The sequence below is a fragment of the Falco cherrug genome, chromosome 4, assembly GCF_023634085.1.
Source record: "Falco cherrug isolate bFalChe1 chromosome 4, bFalChe1.pri, whole genome shotgun sequence".
Lineage (NCBI taxonomy): Eukaryota > Metazoa > Chordata > Aves > Falconiformes > Falconidae > Falco > Falco cherrug.
The window spans coordinates 39,664,133-39,677,569 of NC_073700.1; the positions used below are offsets into that span (position 1 = coordinate 39,664,133).

Sequence of the window (13,437 nt, forward strand, 5' to 3'; positions counted from 1 at the left end):
AGTCTTGCTGAGAGTTGCCCAGTGAAGTTGCTGTGGCCTAAGTTTATTTCCAAATCAGTAAGACAAATAATCTTTTCTTTTGATATTTTTTCAAACATCAGGAAGGTTACTTTGGTGCCCTCGTTTCAGCATGGAGCTATTTATTTATTGACAGTCCCAAGGTTGGAGTTAATGAACTTTCCTTTTCATACATCAAATTGAGTTTTAATGACCAACTAATTCTTGAAGCACCTTCCTCAAAAATTCCAGTGAGTATACACAGCACCTTGGGATGAAATGGACTGTGAGCTGCTCCCCAGGTTTGCCCAACTTGATAGTACATCCTTACAGAGTAGTTTTACCAGGGTCTAATAAACTTTCCATTATTGAGGAACTTGTGTCCTCAAAGACACAACATGTAGGATGAATAACTGTTCCTCTCTCCCAACAGTGCTGAAGGACCAACTCCCCGGTCTACTCCTTGGGCAATGGCAGGATAGAACAGAAACAGCTCAGCAAAGAGGGACCAGTATCCATGAGCCATCATCATCTCATACTGTGTCACATTTGTAAACTTTATTTTCTAGTCACATAATCTAGAAAAAAGCTCTCTCAAAAGCAGAGCTTGGATGTTAGCTCTACCAGACAGCTCTGGGAGTAGGGACTGTCAGTTTGCATCTGTTGAGACTTAAATCAGTCCCATGGCTGCTACCTTCCATCCACCCTCCGGTGTTTCATTTCTTGGTAAGTGCCAGGGTACAGCAAAGGAAATGAAGGCACTGATAAGCTGGAGGGTTGTCTTCTTGAGTGGTTCTCAGCCAGTAAACAGCTGAGCAGGGAACAGAAATGAGCTTTCTTGTGCCCAGTTGTGCCCTTTAACTGCGATTTCTCTACTCCAATAAACATACAGCCCAGCCACCAGGATTTACCTAAGGGATACCAGAAAAGAGGCACTCTAGGCTACAGCATAATAAAAACTGTGACCTTTGTGCTTTCCCTGTCATTCAGACTACTGTCTTAGGGGATATTTCAGGAGCAATTACAATTAGATGTCAGAACCTCCTTAACAACTACCAGCCGCTGTCTTTTGTGCGCTCCATGGAGCAGCTCCCAGAAGGGAGGCACTGACCAGTCTCTGGCTGCAGTGCCCAGGAGGGTAGGACATACTGCTTCTCAGAGCTTCAGCTGGCTTTAGAGCACAGACCCTGCATCAGCCAGCAGGTAAACAAGCAAATCCTTGCCCTCACTGGAAACAGGTTGCTTTTCAACAAAAGAACTGTTAAAATCCTGCCTCTCTCTGCAGGGCGAATCTGCTTTAAGATACAGCACAGAACAGCTTGCCTGTGTGTTTATCACACCGAGCCAAACACAAAGCAACACAAGCTGGAAGGAAGTTGTTTTATACTTACCAGCAGCATTGATATTTTCCTCACAGGAGTACCAGATCCCAGTGTGGAAATACCTGAAAAGGAAGCGGTCATCTCCTGTCTCCCAGCTGTAATGAACCACATTCTGGTTTGTCTCATTTGCAGTCTCATTCCCACTGTAGTTGAGGCAGTTTGTCTTCTTCTCTTTCCCACAGCTCGGCTTGGGAACCCTCTGTGTGCCCTCACACCAGTGGGTCGTGATAAAAGCTGTTGTAGAGAAGAGGAGAGCCATCAGATTCAGACTCACTGCTAGCAGGGCTCTGCATCTTCGATTTGTCTTCATGGTAAATCCGCCCTCCCTCCCCCTCCTGCTGAGAGAAGAAGTCAAAGGGGTTTGTTTTATTGGGGGGGGGGGGGAGGGGGGGGGGAGCGTTCAAAGCCTCTCACGATTCAGAATCCAGTTGTCCAGGCATCAAAACTCTCAGCTTCTTCCAATCTGTTGTTGTAGCAGTGAAGGAAACGCTGCACCCAGACTCCCATTCTTCTCTTCACTTGAAATCCTGCCTTTGTATGTTAAAGGAGCAGCTGCAGGCGCGGGAGTGCGGCCGTCCTCTCGGAGTTGGTGTGCTTCAGTGCGCTGGCAGGATCAGAGAGGGTCTGCCTCACAAACAGCACCAAGAGCAAGTGAACATCTGCTCGGGTACCACACATGATCCCAAGGGGCTCCGCAGCCTTCTCCGCTGGGAGACACCTGCAGGCTGCGGGACTCGCTGTCCTCTGCTCCCGTAGGATGAAGCAGGAGAAACTCAGTGGGAGGCAGGCGGCAGGGACAGCTGCTGCCTGCTGCCACCGTCCTCGGCAGACCTCGGGGACCACTGCAGCATGCTGACGGTTGAGTTGGGCTGGGGGGAGGCGTCACATCTTAGTCCCAAAAAGAATTGTTATTTGGAGCTGTGAAATACGTTTTTCATATACCAGAGGGCAGAGATTCATCCAGGAGGAGGAGGAGGGATGGAGTGGTACTTTAACATTCCTGCTCTGAGCTAGCGGGTAGTACATCAGGGGGTTGATTCTGCTGTCAGCATAGTGGTGTAAATCTCTGTCTTCAGGGCAGTCAGCAAAGCCCCAGAGGAATTTAGATTTGAATGTGTGTAATGAGTAAACCCCACATCTTTCTCAATACCAGGTGGAGTCCTTTTCTCAGGCTTTCATTCCCAGCCACAGTGCATGCGGAGGTTCTGTTTGACATGGGTCTGTAGGACATTCTGAGGGTCCTGGTTTGTGCAGGAGGAGAGAACTAATTAGAGCAAACCCTGGCCTTTACTCGCCAGATGGCAATGCTCTGAGAGCAGGGAGCACTGCATAGTATCACATTTTCAGAGAGAAGTTATCGTCCATTCTTGTTTGTTGGCTGACTTGAGTTTATGACCTCTTCCACATTGCTCAGAGCTATCTGGTGAATACTGAGTGCTGTGGGGAGACCAGGGTGCCTGATGGTGGTGGTGGTACAACCTGTAAGACCTCGTATCCAAGCACTGAGTTTGGCCACATTTGTCACACAACAGTTTTGTGTCCATAGTAGATGAATGTAATTTTCTGTGGTGAAGTTGCACGTACCTCCTGGACTTTGGGCTGAGTGACATTTCCTTCCAGCCTTGTTTGGACTCCCTGCAAGGGCTGTGGGGATGCTTGTGGCCTCTCAGAGCAATTCAGCAGTGGGTTTCCAGCAAGCCCTGGAAATAACCAAGCAGCCACACAGGCTCATACTAGCAGATGGGACAATGCTCTCATCTCACACCCTGTACTCTGTTAAGTCAGCACATTGACTCAATATGCAAAGCTCATCCTATGCCTTACTGCCTGCAGACATTAACTGTAATGGTAGTTTCTCCAGCTCCTTGAAGAAAGCCAGCAAGAACCAGGTGAAGTTTCTCCTTAGCAAGCCACCACACAGGACTTCAGGGATGTGCTCCTGCCTCCCTGATGCCCTCCTCACAGGTAGCCATAGGACTCCGTATTATGCTTCTTGTTGCTGCCTGTTCTGCATGTGTGGTCCCAACTGTCAATGTGATTTTTCACGATTTAAACCGACTCACTTGACTTCAGCCATTTTATGTTATAAATTAACCAGAAAGTTACTAGAAACTTCTGCTCTGTGAGAACAATTGTGATGGCAAAATTACAAGGTTAGTGAAATAGCTTTGTACTGCAGATACTTCCCTACCTGAGCGGCCTCCGTTTTGCCCACTCCTGCTTGTACATGATGACTGCTGCCTCCTCAGTGCTGGATTTTTCCAGTGGCTTGTGCTAGCAGAGTGCCTCTGTGCACAGTCTCCTTTGTCCTCTTTGAATTCCACCCCCCCTCCCAGTTCCAGTCTTAGCAGCCAAATAATCAGCATTATTTGCTTGGGTTTAATTGTATGCAAGAAATACAGATGATAGTTATTTAGAGGACAACAGGATTATTACTTCAATTATTTTCATGTTGCAGAACATCCTACTTAGTAAAGAATTTGTATGTTCGTGTGTTTCTCAGGCTTATCTACCTGCTTAGAGGAATAAACAATGCACTTTAAACTCTGACAGAATGCCTTCAAAAGAAAGCTAGTGCTCTTCTTCAGGATTATCTTTCAAGTGGCTGTCAGTATCTGAATCATCACACTTTTCCAAGTGTGACTACAGGTCTTTGCAGGTCTTTTCTCACAAATCTTCTCTCTCTGCTGCTCCATGGCTTGCGTATTCTGGTCTCAGCACCAACTTTTGCAGACTCTGCTTCTCCCTGTGGGGTGGGCATCCAGGAGTTTGGTTATCTGTGATAATTTTGTTTTTACTTCTAATCCTAACAGATATTTCTATTTGTGTTCCTCCTTATCTTCTTTATTCATGGTTTTCAGGCTGACAGGGCTGTTGAGAATAGAGATGGTGGCAGTATATTTTAAAAAAAAAGCAAAAGAAAGCAGAAATTTAGTTTCTTTTGTGATAGAGAGCTTTTAGAATTTTAAACATTTAAAAATATTCAGCACAAAGTAAACTATGCTCAAAGTCAGGGAATTTTTTTAACATGATTTTTTCTTTTTCCTAAGTATTTTTTTTCCAATTATTAGACTACTCTGGCTGTATATGTTGGCATTACTTGAAAAGAAAGAAACTAGTCTGTGCTATACTCATGCTGTAATGCTCCGATGACTTCTTTTTATATAATCTGTTTATCAGATTTGTTGTGTATAAAAATGGAAAGATCATGTGTATGTTGCAGAAGGCATTTCAGATGCCTGGATTAAGTTGTATTTATGTGGTATTAGATTTAATAGTAAAACAGAAGGGTTTGAATGCTATAGAGAAGCAGTTTTCATATTGTGGCTACAAGAACCTTTAAAATCCTTTTTGCAGCAATAGCTTTTCTCTGATGTTGTGAGAAAAACTACCTTCATGAGTTATAGCTAAACCCCTCTTCCTTTACTTTCTTATAGGATCAGTGTAAATTGTTACTCCTCAGTATTTACTCAAGTACGAAAAAAATTTGACCCAGAGGATTTAAAATAATGATAGCGTTTGCAAGGGAGCCCTTTCTCACTAGTGGGGAACAGAAGCAACATTCACTGAAATGAGAGGAAGCCTGACTTTTGGGTCCCCTGGTGATGACAGAGGGCTTGGTGAGCTTAGTCTGGTTGTTTATTTGAGACCAGTGGTGTCAGCTGCATGGAATTATATGTTGGTTTTAAATCAACATTTTAAAAACCCTACAGCTTTTCTTAAAATTCTCATTTCTTACAGGTCTATCCTCCTGGGTTTTCTTATGTGTTTGTATTGTCTTTTTCAGCTGTCACTGGACTGGGCTTCCCACCTCCTTCTGCCACCAACCTTGGGTTGGACCCCATCTGGTAGCTCATCTGTGCTTTTTCTCAGCACCACAGAGCCACAGAAACCACTTGTTTAATTAATTCATCTTGCAAATGGTTTAAAATCTCTTTTTCTGGTCAGAATTTTCCTCCTTTGGAATAGTGATCTGCACAGCTCATCTTTTTCTTGATCTCTTACTGTGGCAAATAAGAATTGTTAGTGTGCCCCCAGTATACTTACCCCGTCCCCACTCTGTCCAGCAAAATGGCAATTTTTTCCTTACCTCAGTCACATAACAGTATTGATTTTTTTATTTGGAGAAGTGGGTTAGGATTGAAATGGTCTATATACTTCCCCAGATCACTACTGTGTGTGTTAGTCAACTATGCATAGTTTTTCTTCTTTCCATTCCATATATAAGCTACCTTTTGTTGTTTTCACCTCATTTTTTAGTTTTTGCTTAGAACTCTGACCCAGACTAGTCTGTGTTCAGCAGTGATGCTTAGCACTCTGAGCCCACAGGCTGAGCTGTACAATCCTGTTCATCTCAGAGATGATGCTGAGAGACATTACAGATTTTTTTACAGAAATTAAGCCTTCAGCAAATGGACAATCCCACTAGTGTATATCTGAAAGTGGGCTGCATATTTATACCATATGAAATTTTGGTCTTTCAGTTTAACATCTGACTTGAAGTGTGTCTTTTATGCACTTTGCTTGTGGGCATTGAGTCAAGCACAAGAAGATTGCTTAGGAAAATTTTTCTCCTCTTAAATTGACCAGGCAAAAAATGGTTTCTGACACGACTGTAGCAAAGACCTTTAGCAGTCTTGACAGAAAGGAAAGCAGCAAAAAAAAAAATGTTTATTCTCCTGTACGTTTTCCCCATAACAATTTCCTTGGCCCAGTGTCACTGGTCAGTAGACAAGGCGCTCCTAACTATGCTCTTCAGTATAGCTGGTTTGGTTATTTTAATCAGTTTTCGGTGTTGCTCATCCTTGCTTGGTCACCAGGACTGTGCCATTCAGACTATAAGCACTCTTTCCTCTGATAACAAATGGGGTCTCTGCAGCAATCTGATTTGCAGTCTGTCACCAACAGAGTCAGATTAATCATCCAGCACTACTCTCTGCGTAAGAACTGGGTGGTCCATATATTTATAATAGGAATGGGATGCTAACAGATTTGCACTTATCTGGTATCTGCATTTAATTCTTCCAGCAGCTGGTGGAGAGGAAGGGAGATGAAAAGAAGTGACAGGCCTGAGTCATGTTGTAGATCGTGTCCAGGAGAGTTGACTGGCTAAGTTGCCTGAAAAGGCAGTCCAAAAGGTCATGGCTGAACAAGTAAGATATTTCTGTGACTATTCCCAATAGGCCATTTACATGTGTTTGCTTATTCTGGGAGTGAATAAAATGTAATGGCATCCTACTTTTGACCCTAAATTAGAAATTTTTCTGCCCTGGAGTTACAAGAATTATTTCTTCACAATCAAGATGCATACTGTTGGATTGGATTAAGATGAAAGTTTAATTAATATTTAGTACTTTTGTTAAGGCTAACTTTTCTCAGATAGGTTTAAGTTTTTGCAAGAAGTTAGAGGCTTACTTAAGTACCCTAGAAGCTGAACTCACATTCTTTATTGCTACAATAAAAGAAGCATTCTTGCTCATCAAAGCCTTAATAGTAGCTTTTGAGCCTTTCAGTATTCGTAGACTCCTTGGCCTGGCAAAATAGTAGCCGCAAAACAAAGGTAGCCACAATAAACAGCAATGCTGAGAAGTGTCAAAGGGCCAGTTACACAAACGTGCTCTTTTATAATCCAGGCACCTGATTTCCATGTTTATATAAAGTTATATATTGTCATATCCCACTGTGCCTTTTGAATTGCCTAATCCCCTAACTAGAGATTGATTCATTTATATCACTTACGTTTTTTGAAACATTGCTAAGGTTACACTGGCACTAGTTGGTCACTGACGGTTGATCAAAACCTTTTGAGATCACAGAGATCTCAGAAACATTGCATTCTAGCCCTTGTGGCAAAGCAACCAGATTTAAGATGGATTTAATGAAAATTTGACTTCCTCAAAATAGATTCAAACTCTGAAATAGCATTTTAACTCCTCTCAGATATCCCTTGCCCATCCGTTGTTTTTTGGGTTTTTTAAAAGACATCTTCCCCCTTCTATTATCAATATATTTTTAGGGACAGAAGCTATAATATTTAAATGACTATAGCTTTCAGTTTCTGCTTGGCAAAGGAGTAAACTCTGTACATTTGATGTCATTTATGTGAAGAATAATGTTGTTTATTTGTATATCCATGTATTTTATTCCCATAATGAGGATTCATCTCTATGCCTAGGAATTCTAAGTGGTAGAATATGATTTGGCAATGAGATTTTAGTTCAAAAAGGGGTAGCCAGGCAGCTTTGTTTGAGCAGGCTCTGTACCCTGCGGTTCATGTTTCTGTATATTCTCTGCAGAAATTGTATCCTGTACAAAATACATTTGGGAAAGTAGACTTTACCAGAGCAGAGCAGGAGAGGCTACTTATGTACAGGGATGGCTTTCTGATGGGGCCAGTATGGCTTGCAGAGAATGAGCTTACATTCTGTCACTGAATGCATATTCCAAGCCAATGGATCAAGAGCCCCCAGGCTGTGCTCATGATCTCAAGTAGTGTTGCTGGCTCAGAGACAAATGGAAGACGGGGTAGTGATCCTGAAGGTCAGTGCAAAGTTTGGCAACCATGGGAAGGCAGGGTAGTCAGGTTGGCTCTAGAAGCTAAAGCTGAATTTTGCAAAATACTGCAGTCTATGTTGAGGCAGAAGCTACAGAACACAGCAAATTTGTACATACAGCAAGGAGATTTAAAACATTTTGCTACCAAATCTCAATTTGAGCAGAAGTCTTTCCCCCTGGGAAGGGAGCAGAAGACAAAGCAACAGAAGTAAAAATTAAGAGATCAATAGTAAAAGCAAAACAAGAGAGTAAAAATGTCTCTTCATGGAAAAGCTAGGTAATTGCATAACTGTTCCAAGTAGAAGAGAAAAGGTCAACAGGCGGATGGCAGGCTGGTGCACAGGAAGCTTGTGCCTAGCAGGGGACAATATTTCACAGTGCATTGGAAAAAAACGAATGGCTATGCAGAAGTGAGTAAGAAAATTCCAAACTGTATGGACAATATGAGAAGCTGAGAAGGCCTGGGTAACACTATCCCATAATGAGACACAGTGTCATGGTGAGAGACATCCTCTAAACTGCAGGACATTTGAGGTAGCACCAAACTCAGCAGAGTGATGGGAACAATGTCAAAATTAACAATGAAGTTGTACCAGATGGCAGAAGAGGAAGTCAAGGCCAGGACTTGGCAAAAAGAGAGAAAATGTTCGCCATCAGCCTGTCTGGATAGCAGCAGGAGGGATGAGATATATGGGCAACCTGGAGGACGAGCAGGACAGTACTTACCAGAATGAAAGCACAGCAGTGAACAGATAGGGATTATACAGTGGGAGGTTGGTTCAAAGACCACAATATGTTAAAAAGTATAGAGCTGCAGCTGGTTTGTATCACAGACTGCTTTCACAGGACTATGTGAGCTATCTGGCTTCAGCAGGGGGGCAGAATAAAAAAGCAATTGTTCAAAGGAAAAATGCAATAAATCTTCTGGGAACTTAAAAAGGAATGAAGTTGCAGGAGGGATGAAGTTCAGCAGTAGCCTAAGGACTGCCTGCTCAGCCTAGGAGTCTGGGGTTGTATTTCCAGGCTCACGGCTGATCTTGAATATTTACTCTTTCAAAGCCCTTCCTTGGCTGAGTTTTGGATGGGGAAAAGCCCTCACTATTCTCACTTTCCTACAAGGTTTCAGGTAGGGAACACTCCACCTCTCTACTTAGCTTCTAAGGCTGTGTGCATTTTTTTAGATTTCTCCCTTTTCTCTACCATGTGCTCTACGGGTAGTCTCCAAATGGTTCAGTTTTCACGGAAATCTGTTGTTCTGTATATTTAATATAACCCCCATAAGACAGAATCGACTGCATGATTTGATAGAGGTAGGAAGACTCAGTTAAAATAGTTCTGCCAAATGTGAAGTGTAGAATATTTGTGGTTGGAATGGCTAACTGGGGTTCTTTTGATCCAACCCCCAATTCCAAGCTAACTTCACACCTAGATCAAAACTACTGGGGACCCTGACAAACAAGTTCAGTACTATGCCCAGTATAATGCAAGAGTGCTTCTGTCCAGACTTAAGGAGACATTTTTCACCACGAGGACAGCCAAGGTGAACAGGTTGCTGAGAAAGGTTGTGTAGTTTCCGATATTGGAGATTTCCAAGCCCACACTGGGTAAAGCCCTGAGTGACCTGCTCTGACATGAGAGCTGGCCCTGCTCTGAGCAGGAGGTTGGACTAGGGACCTCCTGAGGTTTCTTCCAGCCTGGATTATCCTGGGATCATGGGAGAGCTGTGCACCACAGCTAGTATTCATATATCCCACACACACAGAGAAACTCCAGGTTGAATATTGGAGTAATTTATCCATTTTGTTCCTAGTAGACAAACATTCCTAATGAACAAACATTCCAAGCACATCCATTTGTGAAAGGTAATCCTATGCTTTCAGGCATGAAAATTCAGCATGGGAACCTTCGTAAATTCCTTCACATTAAGCGAAGTTGTTACAAATTTAGTTTGTTTTTCTGCCATTGCTCTAAGTTCTCTGAGAGCTCCCTTGATACATGATCATCTGTTGGCCCTGTAGACTCCCTGGCAAGCATCCCATTTCTAGGATCTATTATTAGTTTAGATAGTTGTAAGAAGTTGTATCTCAAATTCTTTTTCTCCTGATCTAGTGTGTGCTTATATTTAACCAGATGGAAATTTTGAACCCTCCTGTTTCTTCTCATTTGGATATGACTTTAGGTTTTTGAAGGATGCCTTATTGCTTGTATTATCATTCTTCACCTTGCTATTTCACCTTGCCATCACTTCTCTGCTCTTCCTAAAGTCATTTTTAATAAGTGGAATGTATTACTTTAAGCCTGTGCTGTGTCTTTAAATAGGCCTCATGCTCTTGATTCAGATGTCTCATCAAAAAATTAAGGATAATGTAAAAAAAAATGACAAAAAAATCAAATATTGTCAATGTCCCAAGGGACAATGAAGACACAGGTCCTTCAGCTTACTTGTAGAGGAGGTCAGTAGATCCCCTGGTGTCAGTGGCTGGAGGGCCTATGGCCAAGACCAGCTCTGATATGGTGCACCCATGTCACCTGATTTCAGACTGCTGTGGGGGAGGACTGTGAAAATTCTTACTAGGACCCCCCTCTGCTGGGGGAGCCTTTGAACTCAAGCCCTGGCCCTTGGTCATTGCCAGAGCCACACTCTGGCTCTGTCTGTGCCTGGCCGTGTTTGATGCCCCAGTCCTGATCCACCAGCCTCATCACTGCAGACTTGTCCAGTGATTACGCCTGACCCCCACCATTGCCCCTGGACCTTCTTGTGTGGGACTAGGGGAGCTGTGCCTTGCTGGGAGATAGCAGCCCTTCCTACCTTGCTGCTAGCTCACCTCACCTTGCAGAGCTGTCGCTCTCCTCCTGGGTCCGGGTGAGGAATGACAGACTCTGGGGCGGCACGACACACCCCGGTGTGGGCAAAGTTAGCCATTAACATCGTTAAATACAGCTGCACCAGGAAAGTTCAGGCTGCCAGTTTCCTCATTTCTCTCTTTCATTCCAGCGCTGAAGATCTGTAAAGCAAGCGCAAGCTCCTGTCAAACCTCGCTCTGGGATTGAAGGCTGTGGGGGTGAACAGGAGATGTTGTTGGGTGGGATCACTGCCTGCTGGCCTGCACCATGAGAGCACGTCCTTGGCTGTTAATGAAGGTCAGAGTTTGATCCCGAGCGAATCACAGACATTAAACTCCTCAGAAATAGCCATTTCTGTGGTAATAGCTAAATTATAGCACATACGCTGAATGAAACCAAATTAGGGCTCTGTGTGCAGTATTTATTTGGGCAATTTCACTTAACCTTGCCATCTTTTAATTCCTTATATACCTTGATTTAGTAATTTCTGAATTTTTTTATAGTTCCATTTATTGAGAAGACCACAAGAGACCTGAACTGGGTAATTTTCTGTTTCTGCAGCTTTGTACTTTAATAGCAACAGAATCATCTGTACATAAAGTCTTTAAACAATAAACATCTTTATCTGCAGTGTTTTAGATGTTTATTATCTTTGTAGCAGTTCATTTGCAGGACACAGTACCACCTTCACAAGAAATTGCATCGATTTGTAGTCAAAGCAGTGATTTCGGTTACTTTTTGATTTTGTAAGAAAAAAGGTAACTTTTAAAGAAACAAAACATACATATGCAGAAAATATTTAAAATGGTAATTTATTAAGTTAAAGATTTCAGTTTGACTGGACAGTGAAATGCTGGACTATATATTAATATCAGCACTTTAAATTTGGAAACATTAATATACTTCTAAGGAAATATACTTCACAGGAAAAATTAGTCTGTATTCCAGCCAGTTAGTGTCATGGAACAGATATTTCAATTCCTCGCTTTCTTGTCAAGCCAGTAATATGTAACTCTTTTTTAAAATGTTCATGTAATCAACAGTCTTTTTACTGGTCTGCATTTAATAGACTGACTCATTTTTCCTTTGAAAACCAGTCTTATCAGCATTTCTCCTGTTCTTCTGTTCTTCCAAGTCTTCACAAAAAAAGTTGTTTTTTTGGAATCACATCCCACAGGTTCCATGCAGCACAGAAACAAAACCCACTGAAGAGGTGGTGCAGGTTTGTGCTTTATTTTCATGTAACTTTTTTTTGAGGAAAATAAAAAAGAAGTATATTTTGAAAAAATGGAGCCACTTACTACCACATCAATGGAAAGAAACACCAAAGTTCATCAGTACACATTGCTTTTTGCTGCAGTTACTTGTCTGGTCCTTCTTTGAAATGTAGTATCATGGTTGTGGAAGCAAAATCAGTTATCAAAGGCAGCGGTTGCCATGACTGCTAAGGCATGATTAACTCTTGCAGTGCGCAGAAGTGCACTAAAGATAGTGACTGATGGCAGCTGCCTGTACCAATGCCACCACGGTACTGTGTACATGGATGGCAAAGGAATTGCTCTTGTTCTATACCATGATTATCAGGCTTAAGAAAATGCAGCACATACTTCAAAGTGAGCAGCTTTCGAGGGACTTTCAATCAGTATCGCACTTTTGGCTTCAAGTCTCCACAGACATGAACTGGAATATCCTGATGCAAGCTGAATATGCTCTTGCTAAGATGGTAGCAGCACTTAAACAATTCCCTTCCATCTCCCTATTGTAAGAATTTTTTTCAGGTATTTCTTTTGTTTAACATTGTCTGCGCAGTTTGGTACAACAGTTTAACTGCTTTATTGGCAATGAGAAAGGGCATAAAATCTGTTATTGCAGGTTAGAAAGAAACATATGCTCTATGCTTAATATGCAGGTGGAAAACATGCATTAAAATAATTTTTAAAAGCCCTTCACATTCAAGGGCCTTTTCTTTCCCTGCTTTTCTCTGTATTCCTGAACAATTGCTGGTAACTGCCATAATGTAACAATGTCGGGAGGGAAAATACAGGAGGAACTGCTGAGGCTTTTCAGACCTATAGCAATGGAATGGACAACAGGACATTTTCCTGCATGGGGGCACTCCTGTGGGGCACATTAGAAACCAAGACACTGAACTCATCCAAATCAGTGGGGAATAAAATAAGAATAAATTTGAGGCAGAGGAGCTCTCTAAACCAGACTTACTACTAAGGCATCTGTAGTGGGGAGCTATGCCTTGAAAATTCAAGCACTGGGCAAAGCCATTTAAGGGGTTGTTTGACAAAGAACGCACAGCCGTGCAAGGGAGTGCACTTCTGTGCTGCCTGTCCTCAGCAAAATTATTGCTCTCCACTGCCTGCTGCCAGAATCAGCCAGTTGTTTGCTGCCTCCCACGGCCACCCCAGCTCGATTCAGGGAAGGCGAGAGAGCTGCTGGATCCCTTAGCACTTGCCATATCAGTCCTTGCATAGGCCCTTCTCCTCTTTGCTCCCAGCATCACATGGGTGTTTGCAACTAGGCACTTCACAGGTATCAACAATGTAAAATTTAATCTTGACTCCTCAATGCTCAGACTTGCACAGATTTTCTCACCCTGTAATTTGCTACATATTCAGCAGTACCAATATTATGATTTAACACCAAA

At 42.6% G+C, this 13,437-nt stretch overlaps 1 protein-coding gene across 2 annotated transcripts in view; it reads right to left on the reverse strand.

The window, feature by feature from the left end:
* Nucleotides 1-1,775, reverse strand: part of GSG1L (GSG1 like) — a 59,284-nt gene extending 57,509 nt beyond the window's left edge. For both annotated transcript variants that reach the window (XM_027801877.2, XM_027801876.2), the window contains exon 1: nucleotides 1,389-1,775. In XM_027801877.2, coding sequence (XP_027657678.1) covers nucleotides 1,389-1,689 — 301 coding nt within the window. In that variant the 5' untranslated portion in view covers nucleotides 1,690-1,775. The remainder of the gene's footprint in view (nucleotides 1-1,388) is intronic.
* Nucleotides 1,776-13,437: the final 11,662 nt, after the last annotated feature.